The 16984-nt window shown below is 29.6% G+C and overlaps 1 protein-coding gene across 4 annotated transcripts in view; it reads left to right on the forward strand.

The window, feature by feature from the left end:
- NOVA1 (NOVA alternative splicing regulator 1) overlaps window positions 1-16984 on the forward strand; it is a 144696-nt gene that overhangs the window by 101409 nt on the left and 26303 nt on the right. For 2 of the 4 annotated variants that reach the window (XM_058293635.2, XM_058293637.2), the window contains exons 3-4: window positions 4315-4481; window positions 14327-14398. In XM_058293635.2, coding sequence (XP_058149618.1) covers window positions 4315-4481; window positions 14327-14398 — 239 coding nt within the window. The remainder of the gene's footprint in view (window positions 1-4314; window positions 4482-14326; window positions 14399-16984) is intronic. The other 2 variants (XM_058293636.2, XM_058293638.2) reach the window with 1 other exon arrangement.

Raw genomic sequence — 16984 nt, forward strand, 5'->3', positions numbered from 1 at the left:
ATTGACTTGATTATAACCAGGAGTGTGTGGTATTCTGGAAGCCAAGCGAAGTGTTTTAAGAGTGGTAAGTCAAGAGCTGCTGTTAAGTCAAACAAGACTAAAAATAAATTGTTGATTTTGCCTAGTACAGCAATGATGAGTGGTTTCAGTGGAAGGAGAGGACCAAAAGCCATAATTAGTAAATTCAAGGAAAAAAGAATAGGTGGTGAGGAAGTAGAAATAGAATATGTATAACTCACTCAAAGGAAATTTGATATAAGGGAAAACAAGGAATTTGAGCTATAATTGGAGGTGGGTATAAGATCAAGGAAGGCTTTGAAATGTTTTTTTTTTTAATTTTGAAAATTTAAAAATACATAAAAGTTGAATAGTACAATGAATTCCACCATCTAAATCAAACAATATTAAAGTTTTGTCATGCCTAATTCATCTACTCCTTTTTTGTTGTTGGGTTAGAATATTTTGAAACAGTATGATCATTTTATCTATACATGCATTGTTAAGCATCTTAAAAAATAAATGACGCTTTCTTAAATAACCTTGTATCACTATTACACGTGTTAAAATTGAAAGTAATTCTTTGATATCATATAATATCTAGGCCTTATCAAATTGTCTCAACTATGCTTTAATCTTTAAAAAATGGTTTGTTTGAATCTGGATTCAAAGTCCAATTTACATTGTGTTTCTTACATCTCTTAGTCCAGAGAGCATTCCCTCCTTTATTGAAGAAGTTGGATCAGTTGTCTTATAGATTATCTTACATTTTGGATTTGTCTTTTTGCTTCCTCATGGTGTCATTTTATTTATTCTTCTGTTTCTAGTATTATCTCTAATCTGTAATGTAGTGCTAACTACTTGATTATATTTAGGTTCAACTACTTTGAACACATACTTTAGAATTGGTGCTATTTACTTCATACTGTATCACATCAAGAGGTTCATAATTTTTGCTTCCCCACTCTTAGTGATGGTGATATTGATCAGTGAAGCCAGGTGGTGACAGCCTGGTGCCTACGTTAAAAATTTCCCATTAACCTGTCATCTAAGGGTTTTATCCATTGATGATCTTTGCCTAAATCAGTCACCTTAATAGGCATACATTGGGTTATTTTCTAACTCTAATGAAAGGATGCTCTTTAAAATTGAAGAAGTTATAAGATGTTTGTCTGCTAATGGGAATGATCCAATAGAAAAGGAAAAACTTAAGATGTGAGAGAGAATTCTAATAAATGTAGGAACGATGGACTTGATAGATAAGAAGAGATAGGATCCAGTGCATAATTGATGGAATGCCTTAGAAGTATTAATAGAAACAGTTTAAGTGACTTGCCCAAGGTTACTCCAAGAAGTAGCAAGAGAGAATATATTTTTATTAAATTCCTGTCCGAATTTTTCTATGAAGTGTGTTTGATATTGTATCTCTTTTTAGAACCATATGAATTTTCAGCATTTTGTGTTGTGTATGAAATCATAACTTTGAGTCATTTCAAATTTCATTTCCCGTATTTGACATTGACCCTTCTTGTTACAGATTTTGTAATTTCACCCTCAAAAGTAAAATTTTAAGTTTACAATATCATACACACCTGTGTCTTTACATTATCAAAAATGTGATCAGATACTCTTATGTTATAGATTATCAGCTTTTGTTATTAGTCTATTTCAAAGAGAAGTAAATGTTACTTTTAAACAAATGAAATGACAAATAACTGGCAGTTTCATCTTAGGTACTAATGGGGTCTGATAGCCTTTAAAATGACAAAAATCAGCTAGTTTTATGATTTATAGGCTCATTTTCTTCCACAGTTTGGTCATATACCTTACAGTCTTTCTTTTTTGTGACTTTCTCTTAAAAATAATGATTTTTGTGTTATCTGAGTGTGAGGGCCATTAGAGTTCAATAGAAGAATATGACAGCATCTCTTCTGAGGATTTCAGCAGTTCTCAGTGTTGGATATATAATCTTCTCTTTACTTTCTTCCTTTTTTGTGTTAGAGGTTCTAATAGAAGTGATATAATTTAATCCTTAAAGAATTATATACTGTAGCTATAAACCTGTGAACTGTTTCCAAATTGTCTCACAAATGCTGTGTGAAATTTAGTTTTAGATAACCATATTTCTTTATGGCTCAGTGATTTTCATTTACTATGTGCTAGTCTATACATTCTGAATGTATTGAGGTACTGTGTTATCTGACATGATATGTACCATGCTAAATTAGGTATTTTTAAAACAACATGGATTATAGAATCTCTCTTAATAACTCAAAACCATGTTAAAAAAAAAAAGAAAAGCTATTTTAAGTTTGACTGCTTTCCTTTTCTGTCTTGATATCCCCCAATGAGCATTCAGTAGTTGTCTGTAAAAGCAAGAATGTAATCTGATCTGTGTTTTGTGTTGTCTGCAGATTTAGAGAACACTGCATTAGTTATATTGATCAATTCACATCCTTTCCAGTCATTTATTGGGCAATTAATACAATCTTGTAAAGACTCCCTGGAGCTTCCTTGTGAACCAGATCATCTTACCCAAGAACCACAGAGCTACATCAAGATAGAAAAGGATGCAAAAGCTGATTAAGAGAAACAAGAGTAAACATTAGCCCTCAAACTTATGTTATGTTTTTCAGGTTCTATCCGTCCTTAGAAATGAAAAGTATACTTGCTCTGTATAAAATATTTCTGTAAAACTGGGGGAACTTACTTTTTCATAAACTTGGATTTTCATTGTTTAAAACATGAAAATTCATTTTACGTGTAGCGATATAATTTTTACTGTTTTATTTCTGCTCCTAATTCCTGTGATCAAAGTATTTTTTTAGAACTGGGAATGGTAATCCTTTACTAGGAAAATAGTTCATGTGGCACTTAATCTTTAGAGTGGTATAAATGCCTTGTGATTTTTTAAATGTTTTTGTTTTAATAATTTTGGCTTTCAAAAATGTATTCAAAAATATTCTACAGAGCGGTTTAGAATTTTGAAACTTGTGGCGCCAAAAGAAAAAATATTAAGCCCTTGAGAGGTTTCACATAAAAATTTGAAAACAAAATATTTTATAAGTTTAAAATACTATTATTTTCATTTTTTTGTAACTGTTCAATAAAGAATTTCCTATTTCTGAGGAGTATATGTGTTGTGTTGGGATGCTGACAAAATTAAAGTTTAATAAGGCTACTGCACTGGGGCTCAAAGTAGTCTGAAAAATTCATCATTATTTTTATTTAATGTATATCTGTAAAATATAAAATGGGCTACAGAACCTGGGTATTAAACACATCCATTTTCATTTAATCATGTTTCACATGTATTTACATTCTAGTCACCAGATATGAAACAAATACTATTAATAATACCTTTATTGATTATTCATGATTTTCAAACTTCCTAAACTATTTTTAAGCTTCCTTTTTAATCCTAATATTCTGTCTTATTTTAAAAAAAATTGATCATCAGTAAAGGTAGCATTGATTAATTTATTCATTTTTTCAACACCTAATTATTGTGCCCCTACTATATGCCAGGGACTTTAGCTTTGAGGATATAGAACAAACTAATTCTCTGTCCTCTTAAAGCTTATATTCTAGTAGAAAAGTAAAATAAAACAAAAACAAATATAAAGTTTTAGAGAGTGATTGTTTCTATGATTAACAAAAGAGCAGGTTAAGTGAATAGAGGGTGCTAGAAAATCAGGTATTTACCTACTATATAAAATTTCTAATACCTCTCTCCTCACATTATTTAAATGCTCTTTTCACAGTGGATCCATTGTAATATCCACGTAGGTATCCTCATTATTTTTCATATCATATAATCTTCTAATTAACTTGCTCCGTTTCTATTTATCTTCCTAAGAGAGTAAGCTCTTTGAGAGGTGAGTCCATAGATGGTCATCTCTTTCTAACCCACAGCCCTTTTATAAGTACTTAATAACTATTTGTTATATGTATGAATAAGTAAAATGCGCAGAAGTTCTCAGGTTCTCTGGCTCTGCTGGAATCCAGAGGCTCTGTTTGAGACTAAAATAATTAGGGAAAAATATAGTCAAAAAGGGACATGTGTGTATTAATGATGTTTGACTCAGTTGAATATTTCTATTTAGTTGATATTTCACATTTGCATTATTTTATTGGTGTAATTATATAATCCTTTTTAACTTTATTGAAAAATCCCAAATAAGAAAGAATGTTTTTTGAAAATTAATTTTTTGCCCAGATGTACTCCTGAGCAAGTGTGCTTAATCCAGGGAATAACTGAAGCACTGAATGCAGTCATGCAGGCATGCTTTCTGAAAATCAATCTTTTATCCACAGGTACTACTGAACGAGTTTGCTTGATCCAGGGAACAGTTGAAGCACTAAACGCAGTTCATGGCTTCATTGCAGAAAAAATTCGAGAAATGCCCCAAAATGTGGCGAAGACAGAACCAGTCAGCATTCTGCAACCCCAGACCACCGTTAATCCAGATCGCATCAAACAAGTGAGTGTTTAGTTGGGAAATCAAAGAGAGAAATCTACAAATTAATATGAATTCTTTATAAAAGAAGCCTTAAAGTTTTAGCATATGAAGTATTTTTTCTAAGTATACTTAAACATATCAGAATTGTCATGTAGTTAAAGACTATCAGTTTCCTTGTTTGACTGATCAGTTAATTTACTTATTGATTTAATTATTTATTAGTATTGTAATGAGGGACAATTATATGACTATTATTTTGAGATTGTCCCTTTTTTAAATGTATATGCCTTAATTTTGCTTAATTTATAGAAATTTAATCCATTTAAAATTATATCACTTTTTAAATAAAGTACAAAAATTGAAATGGAATTCCATCCTCAAAATTTCTAATGTTCTATTTAAAATGATCTTTGTAGTTGTCAGTATAGTTATTATGCATATGCACTCCTATTTTGTTAATTTGTCAGTTTCAACATTTTTGGTTTATTAACAAAATTGTGTAATTTGTGTACCTAGCAAACAGTCCTTTGTTACAAATCAGCTATTATGTTTTGTGTACTTGTGTAGTATCAACATATATGTCATAAAGGGATAAAGCTCATTTTTAATGTGTCTGATTTTCTGTAACAAAATTTTACTTGATAAAAACCAATGTGAATTTTTAAAAGATTGAGTAGTGACTGACATGATGTAGGGGGAAATTATAGTTTTAAATGGCAAATAATGATGAATTCTTCCCTATAACCTCTTTTAAATATTCAAATTTATTTGATAAGTTATATTCATAACTATTGTTTCTGCTTTTGCCCTTTTATAATTAGCCTCTTGTGACTGCTATCAATTTACTGTGCCTTTAAAAGAAATGTATTCATTAATCCAGAGTATTTAACTTACATAATATTTATTCTGCTGTAATAAATTTGAAATGTAGCTCAAAGTCTTATTAATTTCATATTTCTGAACTTAAAAATATTTTAAAGTGTTATGAATCTATTATAATTTTACTGATACGCAGATAAATATGAATGTTGACTAAAAAGGTAAATATAAACATTAATAACTGGGCAATATATTTTCAAATTATCGGCTAATATTCATTTTTCTATTACTATTTAAAAGTTCTTCCATGTTTTTATCTTATATGGCTGTTATTCCATATAAAACAGTTCATTTTGGGAGCAAATATAGTTTAAGTGATTTGATCCCTGATACCTTCTGAAAACAAACAAAAACAAAAAATAAACTCTCATTGGGAAATGGATATAGTTCAGTGATTGAGTGCCTACTTCCCATGTAGGAGGTCATGGATTCAACCCCTGGTACCTCCTAAAAAAATTGTTTTATGCTCTTTGTCATTGTCAGAATGGTTCAATTTGTATGCCCCTATCTTTCTTTATGGAGGTATCTCTTAATTTATATGTGGTAGAATATAAATACTTTAAAACACTAAAGACAATGAATTTTTTTTCTTTATAGTTGTTTATATTTGAATTGTCTATTTTATCTAAGCTAGATGTGATATGAATCATATAAAATATCATACAAGGAACAGGTTTAAATGCCTTGAAAGTGATACCTCCACTTTGTCCAGATTCTAAACATAGGAGTTTCGTCAGAGACCTCTGGGGCTAAAATCACAAGGGACTAAGAACTTAAAGAATCATCATGAGATGTGCGATCTACTGACTTTCTTTATTAATTCAGCCTATTACTTTTCCCTTTTCTTTTGTAACTTCTGTGAGAAAGTCCACACATTTGGGGATAGAGGTGAACATCTTGAATTTTTAAAAATTAAAACATTAAATGTAGTTTGAGTAGTTTGATATCAATGACAAAAATTCCAAGACAGTAGTATGAATGAACTTTTAATATTATAAAAATAAATAGCTATTACCATCAAATAATAAGATGTATATTATTGTTAAAATTCTACTTTTCTCTATGACAATATGAGATTTACAGACTGCCATCTGCCCCATACCAGTATAGATTTAGGCAGACTAGAATTTAAAAATGTTTGCTTTTATATTTTTATTTGCCTTGGTCAAATAATGTTATTCAAATTTAAGATAAGTGTTAAAAATAATAGTGCTGGATTCAGTTTTGTGTATTTGTATACATTCGTAAGCTATATAAATCTTCACAGGATTAAAAGAAAAATACTGTTGATTTCCGTGTAATTATTAATGTAGATGAAATAGAATATCTTCCAAAAGAATTTATCAGAAGAGTATGCTAAATCTAATAAGGACTATATTTGGCACTTAAACAGTCTTCATTGTAAATGTAGAAACAAAAAATTGCTTGAAAAATCTGGACAAGAGGACAAATATCTCCATGATAATATTGATAAACTGGGTATATTATGCTCTAAGTTTGGGATTCTCTAATTTTCTAGAGTCATATTTTATCAGTATAGTGCTGCTTGCTGGCTCATTTTCTAAGTAATAAGTCAAATAAATAAGTTGAAATGACCATGATTTTGTTTCTGAAGAAATAATGTTGGTTATTCAGTATAAAATAATTTTCTAAATGAACTCATTTTACTACAGAATAGATAAAAGCATGTTTCATGTGATATTCATGTAATGTTTTATGTCTTAATGCATAGTACCCTAAAGAGTTTATTGCTAAATGGTAATTATTCCCTTAACTTATGAAATAATGTTTTCCATTTACTTTTGGACTTAAGGTTAATTTTTAAAATAATTCCTTTAAAATATTTTATGCGCAATTTTCTTTTAGGTAAGATTGTTTAAAGAATAAAAGTAGAATTTTAAAAATATCTGGAACCATAAAAGCCAACTTCTACTTAGAAATGGATTCATCTTGAAAATGAAGTTATGGGTTTTATTGATTCAGTTACTATATATGCCAATTGTTTTTTATGATCAATTATTTTAAGGTTTTGCTAGTTTTTTTAAAGTGCAATTTAGATTTAAAATAGGAAACCAGATTTAGATCTCAACAAATAAGGCTTGCTATTAAAGTCATTATTTTACACAATATATTATGAACTTTTATTAAAATATTGTATTCTGAATTGTGTTATGTAGATAAAATTGGTAACTGAAGAAAATGCATGAACCAAAAAATTCTACCCATGTGAAACCAAATGCCTGAATGGGTTTTCAAACAAGTAAACTTTCTTAGCAAAGTAGTACATACGCGTCTCACAACTTTTTCAAAACACTGAAAGCTAACATCTAGTCTTACATCCAACTTTAGGTAATAAACGTTTTGAACGATTAATTTTTTAATTGTTAAATTTTTTCTTTACTTTCAAAGAAGCTTTAGTTTACATAAATATATCAAAAATATAGGGTGATTAAATGTATCTTTTAAGAAAAACTACATTAAGAGTTTACTCAAAAAAATTCTCATGTAGTGAAAAAATCAAATTAGAATAATCTCATCTATTCCAAAGAATTTTACTTTAGACATGAAAAATGGCAAAGGTAGCACTTACTAATTTGTTTGTTCATTCATTAGTTCAATCATGAATTTATTAAATTCTTTCTTAGTGAATTGCATGGAGGAAATAGAAAATCTATTAAATTGTAGACTTTGCTCTATAAGACTAGTTTTGGAGAGATCATAAGTGCTTAACATAATTTATAAAAATGTAAACCTGTATTTATGTACTAAAACTACCATATAAGCAAAGTACTCTAAGAATTCAGAAAAGTATGAAAGCAGTGTAGGCTAGAGTGACAGATAATGGTCTTGTAAAGTAGGCAGACTTGAATTGGGCATTAAACATTATATGGGAATTGCCTAACTAAAGGAGAGGAAAGGAAAAGGCTAGTTTCAGGCAGGCAAAACAATGTGGATTTGGGGCTAAGGACATCATTGTTGAACAGTAAAGAGAGTACCTTGGCAGAAATAGCACACTGCTGTTGGAGTTTAAAGGTAATTAATGTTAGGTAGGTAGAATGAGGCTAGATAATGGAGAGCCTTGGATAATGGAGAGAGTAGGGATTCTTCAAAATATCCCTCCTACCCCCAATAAAAAAGCTGTTACAATTTCTCTGAGTAGAAAGTAAGTACCTCTGCATTTTGTTCTTTCTGCACTAACAAAACAAACTCTTAGGGTATGTGTAGATATAACTATGGGTAGGAAAAGAGAAGAACAGAAAAATGATGGCAATTAATGGAGTGGTTCACTGGGCAGATCTTTAGATTTAAAAATTTGATAATAATCTGTTTAAAATCATTTTTGTAGGCCTCTAGTTTCCAAAGCTGCTTCTGTGTAACACTTACAAATCTAAGGAATGTTAATCTTTGCCAGAGGAAAAAAAAGGGGAGGGGCCGTGGGCTGGGGCTTACAAACAAGAATGAAGGTAGCAGTAACAATGTTAATTGCTACTATAGGAGTAATAGCAGTAGAAGAGTAAAAGTAGAGGTAATAGCAGTAAAAGTAGAGGTAACGTAATTTAAGTTACTAAGCATTATACAAGTATTGTTTATTCTGTGCTAGCCATTGTGCTAAATAATTTACATGTTTTATCACATTTCATTCTCAAAAAAACCCTATGAAGCAGGTACAAGTTCCATGTTATACTTGTGGAAACTGGTACTTAGAAAAGTTGAGTAACTCCCCAAGGTAATGTAAATAGTAATTGATCTTAAGCTATATTTCTTCCAAGTGTGAAGAATGTTGGTAAAACAGAATTCAGTTGGCTTCTGTGTTCAGGGATTTTCAGAACCTTGAATAAGGTTTAGGGAGAAGTTAAGAGACTAGGCAGTATTTTAAGAATAAGATGATGAGTTCCTAATCCCTTTTTGTGTCAATAAATTAAATGTTCGAAGTTAAAAGATATTTCAAAGTAAATCTATCAGTGTCTGAGACTGATTTGTTCTTCCAAAAGGGAGAAGAAAGAATAACAAATGATTATGTGGTCTTGAGCCTGACAGAATGGTAAAGCCTAGAAAGTAACTAGTCAATTTTAGTTAGGCATTTATTTGGGGAAAGAATATTTTGATTGTTTGGTCATTTCAAGCAAGTTGAATAAGTTGTAAATATTACTTTTCTCTTGAGGTAGTCCTCGACTGAAGCATAGGTGAGAATCTAAAAGTGGAAATATAGACCCTTGATTATAACAGAGGTGATAATTTCACTTACATCTTCATAGTAGCATAGAAAAAAAGAAACAAACAAATGAGTTAGAGAAGCAGTTACCAGAAACAGTAAGTCAGAGACATTATAATATTATGGTTAAGTGCATAGGATCTGGAGCAGGCCTGCAAGGATTCTGATCCTGGCTCTTTAACTTACTAGTTATGTACCTCTGGGCAAGTTGTTTCAATTCTCTCTACTTATATATCCATAACATGGAGATAATAGTGGTCTATTTCATAGGGCTAGTGAGAATATTAAATAAGTAGAACTATACCTGGTACATAATAAGTGCTTTTTACTAATCATAAAGATAAAAGGGAAATTGATAATATTCCACATGAGAAAATAGGGGGGTATAGTGAAGAAAAGGATACTAAAAAGAATCAAATCCCACAGAGAAGAAAATAAGAGAATAAATAACTGCATTTTTAAATATAGAAAATAATTGGAGACTTTAAAAGTTAGTTTCAATCACATATGAGAGAAAAAAAATACTTTCTAATTCAAATCACAGTTGAGAGGCCAGTTTGATAATAAAGAAAATATGGTATGAAGTGTGGCAACTGCTGACTTGAAATATACAAAGGAAAAAGGTACAGAAGTTAACTAAGAAAGGCCAAGAGAGGGTCACATAGCACTTGCTACTCAAGAGAGTGTGGCTTATGTTAAAGAATAAGAAGGTTCTTGAAAAGGCAGAGAAATTGGAGGTGGCTATACAGATGAGATTACTGAGGGGACAGAATAACTCAAGAGTTTGACAGAAAAATTTAGGGTACTGAGGTCTCAGCCTGTAAAGAAATTAACCTCTGAATAGGAGCTCACATTTTTATCTAGTGCAAAGAATGAGAATATAGGTGGGAGAAAGTAGTTTGGAAGACTGAAAAGGCAAGATGAAGTCAGTTGTAGGAGATAAGGAAGCTCATTCTGGAATACCATGATTTCATTAAAGTAATAAAGACTTTCAGTTGAAGGGAAGATAAAATATATGAGATTGAATGGTTGAAAAGAAGACTAAAGTTGTGGAACAGAAATTATGGGAAAATAAGCTATGGTATAAGAACAAGTTTTGAAAGACCTGTTTGTATTGGACAACAATAATTTATATTGGGGACAAGTCATCCCAGATAGTTCACATGTTTGAAGAAGGGAGGAGATATTTGTCAGGAATGGAAAACTAGAGGTGATCCTTAAACTTTTAAATGTTGTGTCCATTAATTTTTATGGAAGAGTATTCAGGCTTATTTAACAGAACTTTAAACAGAGGTTCAGGAGATGACAATACTTGAGTAATGTCACTCAGTTAGCTAGTAATAGATTCAGAATTTACAACTGAGATTTGTTGTTCATTGCTGTTTCTGCTATACCTATAAATATCTGAGGTTCTTGACAGTCTATTAATGTAGACTTGCTTTCAGGAAAGCTATTTATTATAGCATTTGTTTATAGTTATATCCTCTGGTCCTGCAAAACTGTCATTTAACACAAATTTATTTTCTAATATGTAATCACTTTTTAGTTCTTATTAACAAAAGCCTAGTTAGATATGCATTAATAGATATTGTTAAATTTGTGAATTTTAAAAACCTTTTTTATATTCCAAGCGATCTGCTATTTTAAAATTCTTGAAGAATTTCACATTTTTCTGATGAAGTAAAATTCAGCTTTCAATGACTACAGCAGAATTCCGAAACAGCCATTCAAGTCATGTAGATAAAAATATATTATACTCTTCCATTTGAAAAATAAAATGGTGTTAAAAATAACTGTACTTATTTGAAAAATGTAAAAACCTAATTTTTACAGGTGAATGTGCTTTGCAAAATGTTATTTATAACAAACATCTTGAGGTATAGCTGGTTAAATCATGATGTACAACAAAAAATTTACTAAATGATATTTAACTTGAAACTAAAAAAAATTAATTCTGCATAGTAAGTGGATGCAAATATTTTACTTACAAAGTATTAAGGAAACAAGCATATTGTAACTTTATATTGTACACTGAAATGATTCTTGCATATTTTTCTGATCTATTTATCTGTGTAGTTGAGAACAATTATCATAACTATTTCACTAATTTATTCATAGTAACTTTTAAATTAAAATAATTACATATATCTGTTTATGAGAATTTTTCACTCCTATTTTTAAAAAATCAAACGAATTTCCAAATATATATATATATATCTGAAATCAATTTATTGTGACATTTTGATATTTTTTGCCCTTCAGGCTGAAACTTATTTTTATTTGCTTATTTAAAATATTAAACTGTAACTTCTTATCGGATTATGAAGTTTTTAATTTTCAACATAGTAATTTTGCCCCAGAAGTTTAAAATATTGTTTTTATTCCTATGGGGGAAAAACATCTTTAGAATTAGTAAGGAAAATATTGATGAATGTGAATGGTATCAATTATTAATACATGTCCAATATTTTAAAGGTGTGTCACACACACAAAAAGTAACTACAAATTCAGAAAGTTGAGATTTGTTAATTTATTGACAGTATAATAAATAAACCCTAGAAAATAATGTTTCTGTTTTCAGTTAGAATGGATCATCTACTCCGAAACTTTTTCGTCCCCTTATTGTTAATAAATCTATTAATATTTTCAAATATACGTCATACCCTCCTGACAATTAAATAGAAGCTATTTCTACAGTCTTTGTGACAGGCATGAAAGTGCTTATCACTTTACTCTGAACCACTTTGTATACTTTTCCCCATAGTTCTTTGCAGCATTTAAAGGCCTTGTTAATAAATAATGTCCATGGCAAGGTGGATGTCATAGTGAAATTGTAAATACTTCAGGCTGACTTTTCCCTGATGTAGATAGAAGGGCCCAACATATGTGGAATCTTGTGCTTTGGTAGGTTAATGAACTTAGATTTCAACTTATATTGGGAGAAACGGTCTTTAGATTTATTTTATTTTATATATATTTGGTCAGCAATCTCATTATTAATCAGAAATTAGTACAAGTCGGATTTTTAAATATATGTTAACTTTTCCCAGGAATATTGTGCAATAATAATTGCAGCGCAATGTGAGAAAACAAAACTTTTACTACTTTGTTCATATGGTAGCCTGAAAGTTTAAGTTTATATCACAGCATAGTATTGAGTGGAAAAGAAATTACTTGAGGCAATTTAAAAAAAGTGAAAATGAAAGTATCTCTAGAGAGATGGCCTAGAAATTTATTATAAAGAGCAAAAATAGAAAATAAATGATTTGAAGCTTTTTTCCTTCTTATATGAGCTTCTATTTCTGACTCTTAACACCTTCCTATCCCCTTTTTTATTAGGATTTAACAAAAATATTGGTATGACTCAGCATTAGGTCTAATTTACCTCAAGGTATCTTAAGTTTAAGTTAAGAAGAATCAGGATTCACTTGAGAAATAGACTACTTAAAACAGCATCTGATGTTAAAACCAATCTTACTTTCTTACTGGTGAGCCCTGAGTTGAGCAGGACCCTGTGAATTTTTTATCCTTTCTCTTACTCTTAACTGTTTTATTTCATACTAATTAGAGAACTTTGGAAATCTTAAATGTAAAACTATGACTTTATTAAGTAATTTCATCATTTTTTCCTGATAACTGCTGAACCTTTAAAGTTATGCTTTTGCTCATATGAGTAATTTTGATTGATACATAGTAATAGAAAAGACAATACCCATATATAATTGTGTCCATACTTTAAAAACCTACCCTTTCACCTAAGAAACATTATCTATTGAGGATGCTACTTAAGCAGTACTATTTTGCTGAGTGAAAATGGTATGATACTTATTCAAAAAGAAAAAAGTCTTAACATCCTATACTTCCAAGATTTCTGTATTAGGCTTGAGAAGTTTTTTAAAATATCTGAGTAAATTGTTCAAGTATATTATGTTCTTAAGTATATTATCTCATACAACATATTTTTATATATTATGTATATGTTTGTAGACAAGCAGTAAGTAGGATTCCTAACATTTGTATGCATATTTTCAACACAGACTGATGATGCTCCAATATATTATACCCTTCATCTATATTAAATTTTTAGTATGTAACAAATGATTAAAGTATTATGGTGATTTTTTAGGATACTGTAAGTAACATGTTTATTAATATGAGGTTAATGTTTACATTTTCAGACGGGCTCTAAATTTATTAAAAATTAATATTTTAGAAGATAATGTGATATTAAGAACTCAGAACTACAAATTTAATTGCTTTTAAGTATGGATCCCTAAATTCATATGGAATCAACTTGTTGGTGATGGTCAACATATTAAGTAGGTGGATACTTTTATGCCAAAGTAAACTTCATTTCACCACTTCTTCAAATCCCAGACTGTATTCATTGATAGGAACATTACTCTTTTAGTTTTATTCATTGAACTTCTTGAATTTTTGTTTTGACCTCACATTTCCCCTAAGAAAACAAGGGGGGGAAAAGAGACTACTATTCATGAATATAGTCAGGATACCTTTAATACTCATGTGAATTTTTATCAATCGCCATCATGATTTCAAGTCATGAATTTATTTTTACATGCTTATGCATGCATGTTTACATGCATTAGTTACTTAATTGATCTTAAATTCCATTAAGTTTTAATGAATAGGGGAAAATTTGTTCATAGGATTTCGTTCTTGTTATATTACATTTTATTTTATTTTGTTTTATTTAAGTAATCAGTTTAAGGCTTATAAAGGTTGATTTGCTCCTGAACTGCTTTGTTCCCAGACATTGCCATCTTCCCCAACTACCACCAAGTCCTCTCCATCTGATCCCATGACCACCTCCAGAGCTAATCAGGTACAGTATCATCCTATCATCTACACCATACTTTTCACGGGTGATTGCCTGCAAGCTGGAGAAAAAAGATAATGGTGGGTTAAGGATTTATTCGTTCATTCACATATATGCACCATGATCAGATTCCAAATTACCTAAGAAAGAAGTATCAGTTATTCTTAAAACTTTACATGCATTTTTAATTTTAGGTAAAAAAATATATATTCAGATGGTAGACTACTAGAATGTTGCCGTTTTCCATTAAAATTATGACTACATTATGGTATGCTGAGGTTTAATTATTGAGTTAGCATTTTTAACTCCCTATTTTACCTTCCTAGGATTCTTGGTACATAGTTAAGATATCAAATATGTAAAAAAAAAAAAAAAGGCATAAATATGGCTTACTGAGCAAAGGTATATCTTTAAAAGTGAATGCAATTTTATTTGTTTTTGATTTGAGACAGACCTTACTATATAAACAATTTTGAACTATTGATGAAAAATATTTCTAAATCTAAAAATAACTAATCTAAAATAGACTCTATTGGTTTTTGTAATGATTTTAATACAGTTTAACTCAGGAGATGGCATTTTCTTAGAAATTAATGCTATCTCTTTTTTTTGCCAGAGTCACAAATTGGCAATTATAAATATATTAGCTTGAGTTGATGATGATTTTAATACTGAATATTTTTAGGTCATTCTTCAACAATGTAGTCATTTTTCACTGTATTTAGGGAGATTGTCTATAATATTTTATATAATTCAGAACCATACTATACCTTGACAGATGTTGAATATTTATTAAATTATGATTGAACACATTTTTATTTTGCCTAATCTGAACTTCATTTAGGTGAGAAATGTTATTTTTGTTAATATTTCCACCATTTTACTAATATAAGACCTTATGATATTGTTTAAATATTAAACAATGACATATCTATTTTATGTATTTTTCATTAAGTTGACAGATTTTGGCATTGTACTGTGTTTGCAAAATATACGAGGCTTTCACATATGATCTAATAGAAAGGCTATCAGAATTATTTTGCTCATTTACTGATTCTAATACTTTAACAACCTCAGGAAAAGTTTTAATATAATGACTGGAAGCAAAACTAATGTTTAGGACATTATACTTTAGGAGGAGTTTGATTTTCATTTATGCAGTACTGCATCCTTTAAACAAAAATACTTTATAATGCTCACATTTTTAACCCTCAGTAAACTGAGTAATAAAGTACACATCCCTGGTATTGAAACCCAGCACTTTTCTCTGAAGTAAATGTTACAATATAGAAAGAAAATCAAGCTTCTATACATTTTCACTCTACATACCTTAACTGTAATGCAGAGCTTTAATTATATGGTATAAAAAAACAATTGGGAAAACAACGGATTTTATGTTATTGAATGTTTTCCTCTTCATCATTCTTTCCTTTCCAAACAAAATCAAATAAGAACAACAACAATTAAAAACAAAACTTAATTTATTTTGCTCAAAATAAAAAATCCTCAGTGTAGTAAGGAAAACTGAATTATTTTCTTTGAAGTTATATTTCTGTGTCTTTGATTTGTTTTATATGAACAGGTGAAATTTTATAAAATGATTTCTTAAAAAGGTTATTCACTATATAATATTATCCTTTTACTCTCTAGATGTTGTTACATTCACCTTAGCCAATCTAATATTTTGCTAATTTGAAATGTCATTTATGATTTTTTGTTCTATCCACTATACTCAGTTATATTTGTTAAATGTTTGTTTGTTTGTTTATTCTGCTCTTGTACAAGCAAGCTTAATATCTCCTGGATAACACAAAGCAAGGTATAAGAGAAGAACAAAACAAAGTCCTTATTAATTCACTGAAGGACTTGTGGCTACCATCAATCTTAATGTTTTTAAAAGTCTGTAATTACTTTATTCCTTACAGTATTTCCCAAAAGATTCTATTCATGTGGTATGACAGAAGATAATCTGGTCTTTGTTTTCATTTGTACTTTACATTACACTGCTCACAACTGTTTCCTGTGGATAGCCCCAATTAATTCTGCTTTGCCTTATTGACTTGTAAGCATGATATGAAAATGGATTCTAGTATGATAATGTAAATTTGCCCTAATCAAAAGAGACTTGTTAATATATAAGAAAATAACTTTTATTTCTGGGTTAACTTCATTTTATTCTTGTCCAGCAATTTAGAAGATATATGTTTCCAGTTTTATAAATGGAAGAAATAGATAAAAATGAGAGAATTCTGTTTTAAATGAAAGAACTATTACGTGTTATAGTTAATATGATACCCTCACTATTAGAAATAACTGTAAACATTTTCCATTTGAATTACTATAAAGAAATATGAAATACACCCAGAAAACTAACACTTGTATTATTTTCATCAACATTAGCTAAATGAACTATAATTTAGTTCACATTTCTGGAATAAAAAGTTTGTCTATGTTACAAATTAATGTGAATTTTAAAAAAAACATAACATGATGTAAATATTAAGGAAACAAAAAAAGTAAAATATGTATCAAAGAGTAAGGCTGATCCATAGACCCAACATTTAAAAATACTTTCTACTCTTTAAAAAATAA

This window comes from Dasypus novemcinctus, chromosome 3 (assembly GCF_030445035.2).
Source record: "Dasypus novemcinctus isolate mDasNov1 chromosome 3, mDasNov1.1.hap2, whole genome shotgun sequence".
NCBI classification, from domain to species: domain Eukaryota; kingdom Metazoa; phylum Chordata; class Mammalia; order Cingulata; family Dasypodidae; genus Dasypus; species Dasypus novemcinctus.